The 20,243-nt window shown below is 37.6% G+C and overlaps 1 protein-coding gene across 2 annotated transcripts in view; it reads right to left on the bottom strand.

Annotated features, from left to right (window-relative positions):
* Positions 1-20,243, bottom strand: part of DOCK3 (dedicator of cytokinesis 3) — a 698,449-nt gene that overhangs the window by 458,362 nt on the left and 219,844 nt on the right. For both annotated transcript variants that reach the window (XM_077992951.1, XM_015130827.3), the window contains exon 5: positions 12,922-13,018. In XM_077992951.1, coding sequence (XP_077849077.1) covers positions 12,922-13,018 — 97 coding nt within the window. The remainder of the gene's footprint in view (positions 1-12,921; positions 13,019-20,243) is intronic.

The following is a 20,243-nucleotide window of genomic DNA, read 5'->3' as shown; positions in this document are numbered from 1 at the left end:
CCAGTCATGGCTGAAGAAAAGAATTAAAAATAAATAAGCTAAGTACCTAACTTTATAAGCTGGAAAAAAAATTGGATAAACCCACAAAAATGTAGAGACAGAAATGAAGAACAGAAGTTAAATAAAAAATAAAACTATAATAGAGGATCGGCAAAGTCAAAAGTATTTCCTATATAGGTTACTAAAAGAGACAGAAGTCTAGCAAGAGCAAGAAGAACAAATAAACACTAGCATTGTAAAGGGGAAGTAATTATGGGTATGGGAGAAGGCAATTTTACGGCTTTACCATTAAAAACTTGGGTAAGATGGAAAAATTCCTAGAATATAAATTATCAAAATTGATCAAAAACCTTGAATGATTCCCAAACCATTAGATAAATGGAATCAATAATTTTTAAATGACTAATATAAAGAAAACACAATCCTAGATAGCTCAAAGGTGAATTCTACCAAATGTTTAAGGAACAGATAATCACAAACTTAAAAACTGATTACAAAAGCAAAGGGATTGAAGCCCAAACTCACTCCTAAACATGGATAAAGACGAGAATTAATGTCAAACAACAATGAAATGGAGAAATTTTTAATTTGTATTTCCCTGATGACTAATGATGTTGAGTATCTTTTCATTGGTCATTATTTTTTCTTCTTCTATAAACTGTGTATTTAAATCATTTGTCCTTCTCTGTTGGGTTGTTTTATTATTGAATTGTAAGAGTCAAGAGTTTTTTTCTCTTGATGTGACTCCTGATATATGAAACATAAATATTTTCTCCCACTCTGGGATTAGTTTCCATTTTCACTGTAGTATATTCCAGAGAACAAAAGTTTTTTTTTTTATAGAATCCAAAATGTCAGCTTTTTTCTTTTACAGTTTGTGCTTCTAAAGTACTAAGAAATCTAGCCTATTCTAAGGTTAGGAATCCTTTGGTTCTAGTACATGGTGTAAGGTAAGGAACTGGGTTCATTTTTTTCCTCCACATGAATATTCATTTATCCTCATTTGTTAAAAAGCCTTCCTTTTCCTCATTTAAGCGCCATCTCACCTTTACCTAAAATTAGCCATATATGAATTGTCTCTATTCTGTTTCATTGATCTATATGTCCATCCTTTTGTTAATACCACAGTCTTGATTACTATATTTTATACTCTTGAAATCAGGCACACAAAGACCTCCAGCTTTGTTCTTCTGAGGTTTTTCTAGTCATTTACTTTTTCCATATACATTTTAGAGTCAACTTATCAGGCTGGATGTGGTGGCTGATGCCTGTAATCCCAACACCTTGGGAGTCCAAGGCGGGAGATAACTTGAAACTAGTAGTTTTGAGACCAGCCTGGGCAACATAGTGAGGGAAGGAGGGAGGGAGGAAGGGAGGGAGGGAGGGAGGGGAGGGGAGGGATGGCAAGAGGGGGAGGAGGAGGGGGAGGGAAAAGAAAAGAAGAAAAAAGAAAGAAAAAGAGAGACAAAGAAAGAAAGAGAAAGAGAGAGAGAAAGAGAGAAAGAAAGAGAAAGAAAGAAAGAAAGAAAGAAAGAAAGAAAGAAAGAAAGAAAGAAAGAAAGAAAGAAAGAAAAGAAAGAGAGAGAAAGAAAGAAAGAAAGAAAGAAAGAAAAGAAAGAAAGAAGAAAGAAAGAAAGAAAGAGAGAGAGAGAGAAAGAAAGAAAGAAAGAAAGAAAGAAAGAAAGAAAGAAAAAGAAAGAAAGAAAGAAAGAAAGAAAGAAAGAAAGAAAGAAAGAAAGAAAGAAAGAAAGAAAGAGAGAGAGAGAAAGAAAGAAAGAAAGAGAAGGAGAAAGAAAAGGAGAGAGAGAGAGAAAGGGAAAGGGAAAGGGAAAGAAAGGAAGAAATAAAAGATGAGCCGGGTTTGGTGGTCTCAGCTACTCAAGAGGCTGAAGTGGGAGGATATCTTAAGTCCAGGAGTTGGAGCTTACAGTGAACTATGATTGTGCCACTGCATTCCAGCCTGGGAGACAGAGCAAGACTCTGACTCAAAAAAAAAAAAAGATTAAAACTTCAACATCAATTTCTACACACAAAAAATATCTGCGAAGGCTGGGCACGGTGGCTCACGCCTATAATCCCAGCACTTTGGGAGACCGAGGTGGGCAGATCACGAGGTCAGGAGATCAAGCCATCCTGGCTAACACGGTAAAACCTTGTCTCTACTAAAAATGCAAAAAATTAGCCGGGCGTGGTGGCAGGCGCCTGTAGTCCCAGCTACTCGGGAGGCTGAGGCAGGAGAAAGGCGTGAACCCGGGAGGTGGAGCTTGCAGTAAGCCAAGACAGCACCACTGCACACCAGCCTGGGTGACAAAGCGAGACTCCGTATCAAAAAAAAAAAAAAAAAAACCTGCGGAAATTTTGATTTTCACTAGGATTATGTTGACACTACACATCAATACTGGAGAGAACTAACATCTTAACCATATTGAGTCTTCCACTCCATAAGCATATCTCCTCCATTTATTTCAGGTCTTTTAAAATTTCTTTCAGTAGTGTTGTCTAGCTTTTCGTGTGCAGGTATTCCATATATTTCATTAAACTCACCTAATGCTAACCACACATGCTTCAGTTTATTAGCATATCTTGCTTGGAAAATGGGAGTAGTTCAGGAGCCCAGAATAGGATTTGTGAATATGTGAGATACAATCCAATTTTAACATTTTGTTTCCATACAACTATACTGATGCTATCTTATTGTATTAATACAATTCCTCAATGATGACATAAAAGTAATCTAATAACCCTGATAAATTATTTCTCCTGCAAACGCTTTCAACTGAAATGGAAATTTACTTCACACTGAAATCTAGTCAAGTAGAAAAGGCATATAATCACTCTAAATAATTTGACTACTTAGGTTATCTCTTCTAGAGTTACCATGTCTTCTTGGGGACTAAAAGCTTTCAAACTATTATAAGTTGACTATGTCTGGTGTGAAAGCTATATATTACAAAATTAAAATAAATCATATTTTGAAGAAAAAGTAAATTTTAAAACATATATTTATACAAATAATTTGAGAATCAATTTCTATTTCAATACAGACAGTAGTGAAGGTAAGCGCACTATATTACATAAAAAGCTAGTAAATTAAAAATAGTGGGAATCAATCATTTAATGAGTTAGTTCACTATTCCTCAGTGGCTCCTGCCACTATATCCAGCTAATTTTTTGTACTTTTAGTAGAGACGGGATTTTGCCACGTTGGCCAGGCTGGTCTCGAACATCTGGCCTCAGGTGATCCACTCACCAAGACCTCCCAAAGTGCTGGAATTACAGGCCTGAGCCACCGTGCCTCACCTATAAAGTTTTTTGATGAAGATTTCCTAGTGGCTAGAAAATTCCCTTTTTCTTATTGCCAGAGTAACTCTAAAAATAAAGAATAAAGATGATTCTGGGCAATAAATTCATTTTCTAGCTTATATTAGTACTTGGCCTTAATTACTACCTTGGCAGAGGGAAAAATATAAATTCTTTTTGTGACCTCTAATGTGCTTTTGGCTTTTAAAAAATAGTATGTGAAACATAAATAACTATTTAAAATATGACAATCTTTTTTATAAGACCAGTCAAGTGCAGTATTGAGAAGAGGGAACAAGGAGAACAAGGAGTTCAATCTGTAATGACAAATCTTGTTCTGACAGGAATGCATAATATAATGTCAACATTTTCCACAAATGATGGTGCTCAGATAATCTGTTTCACATCAAAACAAGATTACTGGATAGAGAGATTATGGTTTTAACTGCCTCAGAGGAATGGGGTTTTTCTCTTCTGGTTCAAATAGAACAATTTAGAATAATTTATTTGACTTTAGAGTAATCAGTTATTGATTCTGCAGTTATCAGTTTCAAAACCATAGCCAAGTTAAGTAAATTCAGACCCTCTTATGTTAACTTTGTAGCATTAACATCAAATCCAAAAAGGATTCTTCAAATTTATGTTACAGTTTTTGGAATCAATTTAGTTAACACTGCCAATCATAATTAAAATCTCATGCATAAATAATAGCATAGCATAATAGCTATTCATAATAGCATAATAGCATAATTCACACTAAAAATATCTAAAACATTATTATTTTTATTAGTAAAAGTTTTTAGTTTTAACAAAAATTTTTGAGACCATCTCTGTCACAAATAAGCTATTTCTTTCCATGAAGCTTAAAATTTAACTTTGTTCATATGGTATGTGATATCAGGAAGAAAATGTCAATCACATTGACAATTTTTGTCCTAAATTACTGAATATCTGGCAAACATTCCTTTTTAAACCTCTGGTGTGTACAACTCTGATATTCACCAGGACTTGCCAAAAACATACAGAGAATTCCATATACCATTTACCCAGCTTCATCCACTGATAAGATCTTATGTAACCACAGTACACTGTCAAAACCAAGAAACTGACATTGTTACAATATTATCAACTCCATTACAAAGAAACCACATGTGTAAATTCAAATAGCTATCACCATAATCAGAATTCAGAATGGTGCCATCACCATAAAGATACTCTCTCATATTAAGCCTTAATAGTCACACCCTGACCTCAACCTTCTCTTGGCAAACACAAATCTGTCTTAATTGCTATAATTCTGTCACTTTGAGAATGTTATGTAAATGGAATCATAGAGTATGCAACCCTTTGACTTTTTTTGTTTGTTTGTTTTTGAGACAGAGTCTCGCTCTGTCGCCCAGGCTGGAGTGCAGTGACGCAATCTTGGCTCACTGCAAGCTCCGCCTCCCGGATTCACGCCATTCTCCTGCCTCAGCTTCCTGAGTAGCTGGGACTACAGGCACCCGCCACCACACCTGGCTAACTTTTTGTATTTTTTTTAGTAGAGACGGGGTTTCACCATGTTAGCCAGGATGGTCTCAATCTCCTGACCTCGTGATCTGTCGGCCCACCCGCCTCAGCCTCCCAAAGTGCTGGGATGACAGGAGTTAGCCACTGCGCCTGACCAAAGTTACATTTTTTTAAGTAGCATCATGCCCTTGAGATCAATCACTCTAAGTTGCTGGATGTATTAATCATTACTCCTTTTTGTTTCTGAGTAGTATTCCATAGTTTTTTCTTCTACGCACCTACTGAAGGATATTTGGATTGTTTCCAGTTTATGCTATCACAAATAAAGCTTTTATAAACATCCATGTAAAAGCTATTATTTGAACAGAAGCTTTCACTTCTCTAGGGTAAAAACAGGACTGTGATGGCTGGGTCATATGTTAAGTATATGTTTAACTTTATAAGAAAAGTCCAAATTTTTCTCCAAGTGGGTGTGCCATTTTACCTTCTAACCAGCAATGTATGAGATCTGGACCCACATCCTTGACATGACTTGGTATTAGCAGTACTTTTTATTTCAGTCATTCTAACAGATATATATTAGTATCTCATTGTAGCAATTATTTGCATTACTCTATCGGCTAATGATATGGCAAAATCTTTTCATGTGCTTACTGGCTAGCCACATATCCTCCTTGTCCCTATTCAAGTATTTTGCCCAATTCCTAATTGAGTTGTTGTATTACTGTTCCATTTACAGAGTTCCATAAATATTCTAGATACAAATCTTTTGATGGATATACAATTTTCAAATATTTTCTTCCAGTATATGGCTTACCTTTTCATCCTTTTAACAGGGTCATTCAAGAGCAAAAATTTTGGTTTTGATGAAGTCCAATGTATTGCCTTTTTACTTTATGGATCATTTCCTTTAGTGCCATGTCTCCACTTAAGACTAGGTCATGAACGTTTTCTCCTAAAATTTTCTTCTGAAAGTTTTATCGTTTTACATTTTACATTTGAGCCTACAATCCATTTTGAGTTAACTTTTTATAAAAAAGGATGAGACTTAGGCAAGTTTCTTTTTTTTTTTCCTTTTGCCTATTAATATCCAACTATTCCAACACCATTTGTTGAAAACACTATCGTTCCTCTACCTAATTGCTTTTGTACCTTTGTCAAAAATCAGTTGTGCACACTTGTGTGAATCTACATCTCAGCTCTTTATCTTGGTCCCTTTAAGTGTCTATCCCTCTGCCACTACTACTCTGCCTTGATTACTGCATAGTAAGTGTTAAAATTACACTGAGTGATTCTTCCAACTTTATTATTCTTTTCAAAATTGTTTAACCATTTTAGTTCTTTTGCACTCCCCTAAAATTTTAGTTTTAATTTAAAAAAATAATTTCAACTTTCCCTATAAATTTTAGAATCAGTTTGTCTATTCTAAAAAAATCCTGCCAGGAATGTTTTAGGAATTACATTAAATATACAGATCAATAGTCTGGATAGAACAAATATTTTTAATATGTCTAATCCATGAGCATACTGCCTCTCCATTACTTAGGTCTTTTAATTAGCATTGTGTAGTTTTCAATATACAGATCTTGTACATGTTCTGTTGGATTTATGCCCAAGTGTTTCTTTTTTTTCCTTCTTTTTTTTTTTTTTTTTGGTAGAAATGGGGTCTTGCTATGTTGCCCAGGCTGATCTCAAACTCCTGGGCTCAAACAGTATTCCTGCCTCAGTCTCCCAAAGTGCTGAGAAGCATGAGACACTGTGCCTGGCCTCATTTTTTCTTGAGCAACTAATAAATGGTACTGTGTTCTAAATTTCAGTTTTCAATTATTCATTGTTATTTGTGGAAATATGATTGTGTGTGTGTGTGTGTGTGTGTGTGTGTGTGTGTGTGTGTTTGGATATCTCCAACCATAAACTTGCTTATTAATTCTAAGAGGTTTCTTTTTAAACTCTAATGTCTTCTTGTTTGTAGATTCCTTGGGATCTCCCATGTAGCCAACCATATAATCTGCAAACAGGAAGAGTTTTATTTCTTCCTTTCTATCTCTATATCTCTCATTTTCTTGCTTTGCTCCATTGGTTAAATCTTCCAATATTGTGTTGATAGGAGTGCTGAGAGGTAACATCCTTGCCTTGTTCTCAAATGCAAACTGTCTCTCATCATTATGACATTTGCTGTGGGTTTTTATAAATATCCTTTATCAAGCTGAGGAAGTTTGCTTCTTTGCTAGTTTACTGAGAATTGTTATCATGAATGGGTGTCGAATTTTCTAAAATACTTTTCTGAATCAACTAATGTCATCAGGTGGTTTTTCTTCTTTAGAATGTTAATACAATGGATTATACTACATGATTTTCAAATACTGAACCATCCTTGCATTACCAGAATAAACCCCACTGGCCGTGATATATTATTATTTTTATATATTGATCAAGTTGTTAATACCTTATTGAGGATGTTTATGTCTATAGTCATAAGAGCTACTCCGTATTTTTTTCTTTTTGTACTGTCTTTGTCTAATTTTGGTATCAAGGTAATAGCAGCCTCATAATATGAATTAGGAAGTATTCCCTCCTTATCCATTTTCTAGAAGACTCTGTATAAAACTAGTGTCATTTATTTGACCAGATGGTTCTTTTTGGAAGGATTTTAATTATAAATTCAATTACGTTAACAGTTGCAGGATTTTCAGATTATCTATTTTGTCTTGGGTGAGTTTTGACAATTTATGGTTTTCAAGAATTTGACCTATTCATCTTAAACTATCATTATGTATGTAAAGTTCTTTACAGTATTTTCTTTTTGCCTGCTTAATGTCTGTGATGTCTGTGGTGATATCTCTTTCTTTACTCTTGATATATTGGTAATTAGTATTTTCCCTCATTTTCTTTTTCAGTTTTGCTAGGTGTTTATCAATTTTATTAATCTTTTATAAATCAGTTTTTGCTTTGATTTTCCCTATTGCTTTTGTATTTTTATTTATTTCATTAATTTCTGCTCTTCATTTTTTCCTTCATTCTGCTTGCTTTGGCTTTTTTTTTTTTTTTTTTTTTTTTTTTTTTTTTTTACAGAGTCTTGCTGTGATGCCCAGGCTGGAGTCCTTTTTTAGTTTCTTACAGAAGAGCAGGAGCTGAAATTGTCTGATTTGAAACCTTGCTTTCTTTTTTCCCTATTATTAGGACTTAAAGCATACATTTTCCTTTCAACAATGCTTTTGCAGTATCCCACAGATTTTAATATATTTTCTTTTAAATTCACTTTGATATATCTTTTATTTCTCTCACAGTTTCCTCTTTGACACAGATCATTTAGTGGGTTGTTTAATTTTTAAGGTTTTCCTGGTTTTTTGTTTTTTCTTGTTACTGATTTCTAATTTGTTTCCATTACGGTTAGAATATCCTTTGTATGACTTCGATTACTACAAACTTGTTGAGATTTGCTCTATGAACTAAGATATTGTCTATCTTGGTGAATGAACATGTTTGACTGAAAAGAATATGTATCCTGATTTTATTAAGTATTCTATAAATTTCAATTAGAGCCTATGGTTGATTGCACTGTTTCGTTCTTCCCTATTCCTGATGACTATTGCCTAGTGGTTATACAGATTACAAAGAGAATGGGTCATTAACCCCCAACTACAACAGTGATTTTTTTTCTCTTTTCTCTATTCAGTTTTTTCAGGTTTTGCTTTATTTATTTTGCACCTCTGTTAGATTAAGATTATTTTGTCTTCCCAGTGAATTGATCCTTCTATCATTTTGTATTGTCTCTTTGTCCCTGGTAGTTTTCTTTGCTCTGATATTGAATTTTTCTTATATTAGTACAATTAATAGTATTTATTTAAGGAAAAAATTATTCACAATATAATGACATGTTATTAATATAATTACCCTGTTTTTCTTTCATGTTTGCATAGCATATATTTTTCTATCTGTAAGCCTCCCTATATCATCATATAGACAAGTGAGTTTGAAGTGAGTCTCATATAAACAACATATCGTTTTTTTTATTGTACAATTCTGCTAAACTCTATCTTGTAATTATTCATATACTAGGATTTAAGTCTGCCATTTTAGTATTTACTTTTGTGTTTGCTCCCTCTATTTTACCTGCCTCTATGTTCCTTTTCTTATTTTTCTTTCTTTTTTTTTTGAGACAGAGTCTCGCTCTGTTGCCCAGACTGGAGTGCAGTGGCCGGATCTCAGCTCACTGTAAGCTCCGCCTCCTGGGTTTACGCCATTCTCCTGCCTCAGCCTCCCAAGTAGCTGGGACTACAGGTGCCTGCCACCTCGCCTGGCTAGTTTTCTGTATTTTTTTAGTAGAGACGGGGTTTCACCCCCGTTCTTATTTTTCTGTAGGTTATTTGAACATTTTTAGTATTCTATTTTGATTTATAATACTTTTTATTACATCACTTTATGTAATATCTTAATGATTGCTCTAGAGATTGCAATATACATATGGAGCTGCTCAGTCTACCAGTATTAATTTTTGTTGTTGTTGTTTTTCGAGACAGAGTCTCGCTCTGTCACCCAGGCTGGAGTGCACTGGCACGATCTCAGCTCACTGTAAGCTCTGCCTCCCTGGTTCACACCATTCTCCTGCCTCAGCCTCACGAGTAGCTTGGGACTACAGACACACGCCACCACATCTGGCTAATTTTTTTTTGTATTTTTAGTAGAGACAGGGTTTCACCGTGTTAGCTAGGATGGTCTCGATCTCCTGACCTCATGATCTGCCCACCTTGGCCTCCCAAAGTGCTGGGATTACAGGCGTGAGCCACCACACCCGGCCGAATGTTTTAATACTTAAAATAGAATGTAATTACTCTATCATAATTTATGTCCTTTTCCCTCTCCACTTTATAAAACAGTTTTTTGGTTTTTTTTTTTAGATGTAGTTTTGCTCTCATCACCCAGGGTAGAATGCAATGGCACAACCTTGGCTTACTGCAACCTCCGCCTCCCAGGTTCAAGCGATTCTCCTGTCTCAGCCTCCCATGTAGCTGGGAATACAAGCATGCAACGCCATGCCTGGCTAATTTTTCTATTTTTAGTAGAGACAGGGTTTCACCACATTGGCCAGGCTAGTCTCAACTCCTGACCTCAAGTGATCCACCCACCTCGGCCTCCCAAAGTGCTGGGATTACAGGCGTGAGCCACCACACCCGGCCAACAGTTTTCTTAAATATTAATTCAACATACACTGAAAATTGTATCAACATTATAATTTTTGCTTTGTATTATCAAACATAACTTTAAAAACTGAAGAGAGAATTAATCTACCCTTTCCATTGCTTTCTTCATTCCTAATGTTCCAAGTATCCTGTTGTCACTTCCTTTCTTTCTGAACAACTTCCTTTTATAGTCATTCTTTTATAACCAATCTCCTGTCAACAAATTTTCATACTTTCTTCCTTCTGATATGGGTTGATTACCCCTTCATTCCTGAAGCATATTTTTGCTGGATACACAATTCAGGATAATCTGCTTGTTTTTTTGGGTTTTTTTTCTTTAAGCAGTTGAAAAATGATGGGATACTTCCTGTCTGCCATACTTTCTGATGAGAAACCTGTTACTCAAATTGTTGTCACAGGTAATGTGTTAAATGTCCTCTAGCTACTTTCAAGATTTCTTGTTTGGCTTTAATTTTCAGAATTTGGACTATGATGTGTCTGAGTATGGATTTCTTTGGGGTTTTCCCATTTGGAGTTCACTAAGCTTCCTGAATCTAAGATGCTTATGTCTTCTGCCAAACTGGGAAATTTCAGCCATTATTTCATTTAAAAAAAAGAAAAAAAATTTTTTTTTTTTTTACTCCACATCCTGTCCTCTCTATCTAGTATTCTGAGACTATAGTGTTACATCTTATCTTATTGTCCCACAGGTCTCTGGAAGCAGAGCTCATTTTTTCTATTTTTCTCTCCATTATTTGTATGGGAGAATTTCTAGTGAACTATCTTCAAATTGACCAATTCATTTCTCTATAATTTCTATAGGCTGCTATTGAGCTTATATAATATATTTTTAATTTTGGTTATTGTATATTTCAGTTCTATCATTTTCATTTGGTTCTTTATAGTTTTTACTTTGTTCCTAAGGTTGTCTATGTTTGTTTGTTTCAAGAGTGTTTGTAATTGCTTGTTGAAGCATTTTTACAAAAGCTGTTTAAATGTCCTTGTCGATCATTCCACATCTGTGTCATCTCAGTATCAGCATCTGCGGAGTTTAGATTTTCCTGATTTTTCATACGACAAGTAATTCTGCACCATATCCTGAACATTATTATACTATGACACTCTGGTTCCTATTTAAATCATCTATTTTAGCAAGTAGTCAACCTGCTTAAAACTGCAACCTTCTCACCTTTATGAGCTGTGGATGAATGTAAATCTAGTTATAAAAATCTCTGCAGTGCTTTTCTAATTTCCCTCATTTGTGTTATGTAGATGATATAACTTCACCCCACTATCTCCTCAGTTTGGGTTTGGGTGGGGACAAGCACTGCCTCATTTTAGCAGGGCAAGGATGGAAGACAGGGTACTATCCCACAGGGTCTGCCTCATCAATGCAGTGGGGAAGGGAGGGTGGAAGTCAGAGTCTTGCCCACAGACTCAGCTGGGGAAAGCACAACAAGGAAAGTAGAAGTCAAGAGTTCCAACCACAGGTTTCTCCATGGAAAGTTACCTCCTCCTTACTTCATATTCCGCTGAGGTGGGGCACCACTTCATTACTATAGGGTAGGGGGTGAATGTCTAATTTTCTGAGTTCCTCCCGGCCACCCGCCCCCACATTTTTCCAGATTTTTCCAGTTCATTCTACAGTCTCCACTGGAGAGGGGCATCCTCTTGTTACTGTAGGAGGGGGAGGATGTATGTATAAAACAGCACTGGTTATGGATGCCACTGCTGAAATGCCTGTTAGGGTAGGAGAGAAATACAGCTTTTATTGTGTGTTCTCTTAGAGAACAGTAAAGTATTACTAAAAAAGTTTCTGTCTTTTGGGGCTATCCTCTGGCTACAGAGAACAGGCTTTCCTTGGCACTAATTTTCCTTTGTTGGTTTCTACCCACTGGCATTTCCAAGTTCTGTGCCTCTCCAGAGACCAGGTCAGGATATATGAAGGTAAGGAAAGGGAAAAAAGGAGAGAGAGAGAGAAAGAAAATTCATTTGATCCTGAGCCCCCAAATCCCTTGGCAGTTCATTCTCTTTTTTCTAACTTTCTGAGTTTTCCAGGAGGTGAATTATGTGCTTTATCCAGGCCTTTTTGTTGTATTAGTAGAAGTAAAATAAAATGTGTTTACTCCATATTGTCCAGAGTTCAAACCCTGTCACTTATTTTTAGTGTAGATATTATGATTATTTCTACATCTTATCACTCTCTACTTTCTAAGTTTTCTGAGAACTTTATTACTTTTTTATTAGGTTTCTATTACTTTTTTTTTTAAGAGACAGGGTCTCATTCCTTAGCCTCCCAAGTAGCTAGGACTACAGGCACACACCACCATACCCAACTAAATTTTTAATTTTGTGTAGAGATGGTGGTCCCCAAGGTAGTTTCAAACTCCTGGCCTTAAGCAATCCTCCTGCCTCGGCTTCCCAAAGCACTAGGATTACAGGTGTGAGCCACCATGCCTGGCTTCTATTACATTTTCTATTAATTTATTGGGCCAGCAAAGTGTCAGATATGACATATCCTTGAAGCTTAGTAGCTGCTATAAACTGTTAACACAATTTATTGGCCTTTATATCCACCATTAGGTTCACAAAAGATAAAAATAAATAACTCTCAAGTTGGTTCATTTGTTCTGTAATTATCTGTTTTATGAAAACATCTGGGGACACAACAATGAGTAAGACAGCTAAGATCCCTGGTGCTATGCAACATATTCCAGCGACTGGAGTAGAGAAACTACAGGCATATGAACAATAATGTGTGCTCCTCAGGTTGAAAAAACTCAGTCTGCTATGTTTCAGTAAATACTAAGAATATACATTTGATAAACTGCAAATATTCAGAAATCTAAAACTGCATACTTAGCACAGGTTAATATTTTTACTTGGTACACTAAACTTTAATGATCCAATAAACCAGTAATCAACTACTTACCACATACAACTGTTTCCACAAACTTGCCCATTCTTGTAGAGTTGCTGTAACCTCAGTCACAATAGAATCTTCAAGTGGAACCACAGTTTCATACTGCCTAGAACCAGAGCCACAAAAGACAGCCATATTATCTCTGAAAAAAATCTCAGCAAACTGTTTCCTGTCTTTTACTTGTTTAACTCACATTTTAAATTTATGCAAATAAAAAGTATACCTAATTATCAAAGACCTTTTTATAATGATATACTGCAACAGTGAAAGTGAACTGAATTAAAGAGATTTGGGTTTTACTGCGTAAGTTCTCAGTTTTACTTTTTATAATACTATCCTTAAAACACACTTTTTTAAGAACAGTCTCTAAGCTTTTTTCCTTCAATGAAAACCCATGATACTACCCAAGTCTCGCTCAGATTAATTTTTTTAAATTATTTATGTCCTTTAACATTTTTCTGCATGAAAGTTTGCTCATACCCTTGGTTAAAAAAAAAGATCTGGAAAAATGTGGGGGGTTGTGGCAGGGAGGAACCCACACAATTAAACTTTGAAAAGTTTAATGCATACTCCATTATATTGGTATTGTATTTCTTGCAACACAATGTCAGCAGAGGAATTCTAAGTCTGGTAGAGGAATTCTGAACCTAGTAACAGAAAGGTGCTTGGATTCTCTCTGACTACTTCATAAGCAGCATCCACTATAATGCCAGTCCCTGTGCCAACTGTCAAAAATTTATCAGTGAACAAAAATGAACAAGATTACTATCTTCAGAAATCTCTTGGTCTGGACAGGGAATCAGACAGACATGGACAGTAATAAATATAAAATGAAAATGAAAAGGTACTGATGTGGTTTGGCTGTGTCCCCATCCAAATCTCATCTTGACTTGTAGCTCCCATAATTCCCATGTGTTGTGGGAGAGACCCGGTGAGAGGTAATTGAATCATGGGGACGGGTCTTTCCCAAGCTGTTCTCATAATAGTGAACGAGTCTCACAAGATCTGATGGTTTCTATAAAGAGGAGTTCCCGAGCACATGCTCTCTTGTCTGCTGCCATTAAGATGTGACTTTGCGAGGGCGGAGCAAGATGGCCGAATAGGAACAGCTCCAGTCTCCAACTCCCAGCGCAAGCGACACAGAAGACCGGTGATTTCTGCATTTTCAACTGAGGTACTGGGTTCATCTCACTGGGGAGTGCCGGACAATCGGTGCTGGTCAGCTGCTGCAGCCCGACCAGCGAGAGGTGAAGCAGGGCGAGGCATTGCCTCACCTGGGAAGCGCAAGGGGGAAGGGAATCCCTTTTCCTAGCCAGGGGAACTGAGACACACAACACCTGGAAAATCGGGTAACTCCCACCCCAATACTGCGCTTTAAGCAAACAGGCACACCAGGAGATCATATCCCACACCTGGCCGGGAGGGTCCCACACCCACGGAGCCTCCCTCATTGCTAGCACAGCAGTCTGTGATCTACCGGCAAGGCAGCAGCTAGGCTGGGGGAGGGGCGCCCGCCATTGCTGAGGCTTAAGTAGGTAAACAAAGCCGCTGGGAAGCTCGAACTCCGTGGAGCTCACAGCAGCTCAAGGAAACCTGCCTGTCTCTGTAGACTCCACCTCTGGGGACAGGGCAATAACAAACGCAGCTGAAACCTCTGCAGACGCAAACGACTCTGACAGCTTTGAAGAGAGCAGTGGATCTCCCAACACGGAGGTTGAGATCTGAGAAGGGACAGACTCCCTGCTCAAGTGGGTCCCTGACCCCTGAGTAGCCTAACTGGGAGACATCCCCCACTAGGGGCAGTCTGACACCCCACACCTCACAGGGTGGAGTATACCCCTGAGAGGAAGCTTCCAAAGCAAGAATCAGACAGGTACACTCGCTGTTCAGAAATATTCTATCTTCTGCAGCCTCTGCTGCTGATACCCAGGCAAATAGGGTCTGGAGTGGACCTCAAGCAATCTCCAACAGACCTACAGCTGAGGGTCCTGACTGTTAGAAGGAAAACTATCAAACAGGAAGGACACCTACACCAAAACCCCATCAGTACATCACCATCATCAAACACCAGAGGCAGATAAAACCACAAAGATGGGGAAAAAGCAGGGCAGAAAAGCTGGAAATTCAAAAAATAAGAGCGCATCTCCCCCGGCAAAGGAGCGCAGCTCATCGCCAGCAATGGATCAAAGCTGGACGGAGAATGACTTTGACGAGATGAGAGAAGAAGGCTTCAGTCCATCAAATTTCTCAGAGCTAAAGGAGGAATTACGTACCCAGCGCAAAGAAACTACAAATCTTGAAAAAAAAGTGGAAGAATTGATGGCTAGAGTAATTAATGCAGAGAAGGTCATAAACGAAATGAAAGAGATGAAAACCATGACACGAGAAATACGTGACAAATGCACAAGCTTCAGTAACCGACTCGATCAACTGGAAGAAAGAGTATCAGCGATTGAGGATCAAATGAATGAAATGAAGTGAGAAGAGAAATCTAAAGAAAAAAGAAGAAAAAGAAATGAACAAAGCCTGCAAGAAGTATGGGATTATGTAAAAAGACCAAATCTACGTCTGATTGGGGTGCCTGAAAGTGAGGGGGAAATTGGAACCAAGTTGGAAAACACTCTTCAGGATATATTCCAGGAGAACTTCCCCAACCTAGTAGGGCAGGCCAACATTCAAATCCAGAAAATACAGAGAACACCACAGATACTCCTCAAGAAGAGCAACTCCAAGACACATAATTGCCAGATTCACCAAAGTTGAAATGAAGGAAAAAATCTTAAGGGCAGCCAGAGAGCAAGGTCGGGTTACCCACAAAGGGAAGCCCATCAGACTAACAGCAGATCTCTCGGCAGAAACTCTCCAAGCCAGAAGAGAGTGGGGGCCAATATTCAACATTCTTAAAGAAAAGAATTTTCAACCCAGAATTTCATATCCAGCCAAACTAAGTTTCATCAGTGACGGAGAAATAAAATCCTTTACAGATAAGCAAATGCTTAGAGATTTTGTCACCACCAGGCCTGCCTTACAAGAGACCCTGAAGGAAGCACTCAACATGGAAAGGAACAACCAGTACCAGCCATTGCAAAAACATGCCAAAATGTAAAGACCATCGAGGCTAGGAAGAAACTGCATCAACTAATGAGCAAAATAATCAGTTAATATCATAATGGCAGGATCAAGTTCACACATAACAATCTTAACCTTAAATGTAAATGGACTAAATGCTCCAATTAAAAGACACAGACTGGCAAACTGGATAAAGAGTCAAGACCCATCAGTCTGCTGTATTCAGGAGACCCATCTCACACGCAGAGACATACATACGCTCAAAATAAAGGGATGGAGGAAGATTTACCAAGCAAATGGAGAACAAAAAAAAGCGGGGGTTGCAATACTAGTCTCTGATAAAACAGACTTTAAACCATCAAAGATCAAAAGAGACAAGGCCATTACATAATGGTAAAGGTTTCAATTCAACAGGAAGAGCTAACTATCCTAAATATATATGCACCCAATACAGGAGCACCCAGATTCATAAAGCAAGTCCTTAGAGACTTACAAAGAGACTTAGACTCCCATACAATAATAATGGGAGACTTCAACACTCCACTGTCAACATTAGACAGATCAACGAGACAGAAAGTTAATAAGGATATCCAGGAATTGAACTCAGCTCTGCAGCAAGCAGACCTAATAGACATCTATAAAACTCTCCACCCCAAATCAACAGAATATACATTCTTCTCAGCACCACATCGTACTTACTCCAAAATCGACCACGTAATTGGAAGTAAAGCACTCCTCAGCAAATGTACAAGAACAGAAATTATAACAAACTGTCTCTCAGACCACAGTGCAATCAAACTAGAACTCAGGACTAAGAAACTCAATCAAAACTGCTCAACTACATGGAAACTGAACAACCTGCTCCTGAATGACTACTGGGTACATAACGAAATGAAGGCAGAAATAAAGATGTTCTTTGAAACCAATGAGAACAAAGATACAACATACCAGAATCTCTGGGACACATTTAAAGCAGTGTGTAGAGGGAAATTTATAGCATTAAATGCCCACAAGAGAAAGCAGGAAAGATCTAAAATTGACACTCTAACATCACAATTAAAAGAACTAGAGAAGCAAGAGCAAACACATTCGAAAGCTAGCAGAAGGCAAGAAATAACTAAGATCAGAGCAGAACTGAAGGAGATAGAGACACAAAAAACCCTCCAAAAGATCAACGAATCCAGGAGTTGGTTTTTTGAAAAGATCAACAAAATTGACAGACCGCTAGCAAGACTAATAAAGAAGAAAAGAGAGAAGAATCAAACAGACGCAATTAAAAATGATAAAGGGGATATCACCACCGACCCCACAGAAATACAAACTACCATCAGAGAATACTATAAACACCTCTACGCAAATAAACTGGAAAATCTAGAAGAAATGGATAATTTCCTGGACACTTACACTCTTCCAAGACTAAACCAGGAAGAAGTTGAATCCCTGAATAGACCAATAGCAGGCTCTGAAATTGAGGCAATAATTAATAGCCTACCAACCAAAAAAAGTCCAGGACCAGATGGATTCACAGCTGAATTCTACCAGAGGTACAAGGAGGAGTTGGTACCATTCCTTCTGAAACTATTCCAATCAATAGAAAAAGAGGGAATCCTCCCTAACTCATTTTATGAGGCCAACATCATCCTGATACCAAAGCCTGGCAGAGACACAACAAAAAAAGAGAATTTTAGACCAATATCCCTGATGAACATCGATGCAAAAATCCTCAATAAAATACTGGCAAACCGGATTCAGCAACACATCAAAAAGCTTATCCACCATGATCAAGTGGGCTTCATCCCTGGGATGCAAGGCTGGTTCAACATTCGCAAATCAATAAACATAATCCAGCATACAAACAGAACCAAAGACAAGAACCACATGATTATCTCAATAGATGCAGAAAAGGCTTTTGACAAAATTCAACAGCCCTTCATGCTAAAAACGCTCAATAAATTCGGTATTGATGGAACGTACCTCAAAATAATAACAGCTATTTATGACAAACCCACAGCCAATATCATACTGAATGGGCAAAAACTGGAAAAATTCCCTTTGAAAACTGGCACAAGACAGGGATGCCCTCTCTCACCACTCCTATTCAACATAGTGTTGGAAGTTCTGGCTAGGGCAATTAGGCAAGAGAAAGAAATCAAGGGTATTCAGTTAGGAAAAGAAGAAGTCAAACTGTCCCTGTTTGCAGATGACATGATTGTATATTTAGAAAACCCCATTGTCTCAGCCCAAAATCTCCTTAAGCTGATAAGCAACTTCAGCAAAGTCTCAGGATACAAAATTAATGTGCAAAAATCACAAGCATTCGTATACACCAGTAACAGACAAACAGAGAGCCAAATCATGAATGAACTTCCATTCACAATTGCTTCAAAGATAATAAAATACCTAGGAATCCAACTTACAAGGGATGTAAAGGACCTCTTCAAGGAGAACTACAAACCACTGCTCAGTGAAATCAAAGAGGACACAAACAAATGGAAGAACATACCATGCTCATGGATAGGAAGAATCAATATCGTGAAAATGGCCATACTGCCCAAGGTTATTTATAGATTCAATGCCATCCCCATCAAGCTACCAATGAGTTTCTTCACAGAATTGGAAAAAACTGCTTTAAAGTTCATATGGAACCAAAAAAGAGGCCGCATCTCCAAGACAATCCTAAGTCAAAAGAACAAAGCTGGAGACATCACGCTACCTGACTTCAAACTATACTACAAGGCTACAGTAACCAAAACAGCATGGTACTGGTACCAAAACAGAGATATAGACCAATGGAACAGAACAGAGTCCTCAGAAATAATACCACACATCTACAGCCATCTGATCTTTGACAAACCTGAGAGAAACAAGAAATGGGGAAAGGATTCCTTATTTAATAAATGGTGCTGGGAAAATTGGCTAGCCATAAGTACAAAGCTGAAACTGGATCCTTTCCTTACTCCTTATACGAAAATTAATTCAAGATGGATTAGAGACTTAAATGTTAGACCTAATACCATAAAAATCCTAGAGGAAAACCTAGGTAGTACCATTCAGGACATAGGCATGGGCAAAGACTTCATGTCTAAAACATCAAAAGCAACGGCAGCAAAAGCCAAAATTGACAAATGAGATCTCATTAAATTAAAGAGCTTCTGCACAGCAAAAGAAACTACCATCAGAGTGAACAGGCAACCTACAGAATGGGAGAAAATTTTTGCAATCTACTTATCTGACAAAGGGCTAATATCCAGAACCTACAAAGAACTCAAACAAATTTACAAGAAAAAAACAAACAACCCCATCAAAAAGTGGGCAAAGGATATGAACAGACATTTCTCAAAAGAAGACATTCATACAGCCAACAGACACATGAAAAAATGCTCATCATCACTGGCCATCAGAGAAATGCAAATCAAAACCACAATGAGATACCATCTCACACCAGTTAGAATGGCGATCATTAAAAAGTCAGGAAACAACAGGTGCTGGAGAGGATGTGGAGAAATAGGAACACTTTTACACTGTTGGTGGGATTGTAAACTAGTTCAACCATTAGGAAAACAGTATGGCGATTCCTCAAGGATCTAGAACTAGATGTACCATATGACCCAGCCATCCCATTACTGGGTATATACCCAAAGGATTATAAATTATGCTGCTATAAAGACACATGCACACGTATGTTTATTGCAGCACTATTCACAATAGCAAAGACTTGGAATCAACCCAAAGGTCCATCGGTGACAGATTGGATTAAGAAAATGTGGCACATATACACCATGGAATACTATGCAGCCATCAAAAAGGATGAGTTTGCGTCCTTTGTAGGGACATGGATGCAGCTGGAAACCATCATTCTTAGCAAACTATCACAAGAACAGAAAACCAAACACCGCATGTTCTCACTCATAGGTGGGAACTGAACAATGAGATCACTTGGACTCAGGAAGGGGAACATCACACACAGGGGCCTATCATGGGGAGGGGGCCGGGGGGAGGGATTGCATTGGGAGTTATACCTGATGTAAATGATGAGTTGATGGGTGCAGCACACCAACATGGCACAAGTATACATATGTAACAAACCTGCACGTTATGCACATGTACCCTACAACTTAAAGTATAATAATAATAAATAAATAAATAAATAAATAAATAAATAAATAAATAAAAGATGTGACTTTGCTCCTCCTTTGCCTTCCACTGTGATTGCAAGGTCTCCCCAGCCACGTGGAACTGTGAGTCCATTAAATCTCTTCTTT

This window comes from Macaca mulatta, chromosome 2, assembly GCF_049350105.2.
Source record: "Macaca mulatta isolate MMU2019108-1 chromosome 2, T2T-MMU8v2.0, whole genome shotgun sequence".
Classification (NCBI taxonomy): Eukaryota; Metazoa; Chordata; class Mammalia; order Primates; family Cercopithecidae; genus Macaca; species Macaca mulatta.
Note: the sequence above shows the minus strand (reverse complement) of the source record. Positions and strands in the feature narration are given on the sequence as shown.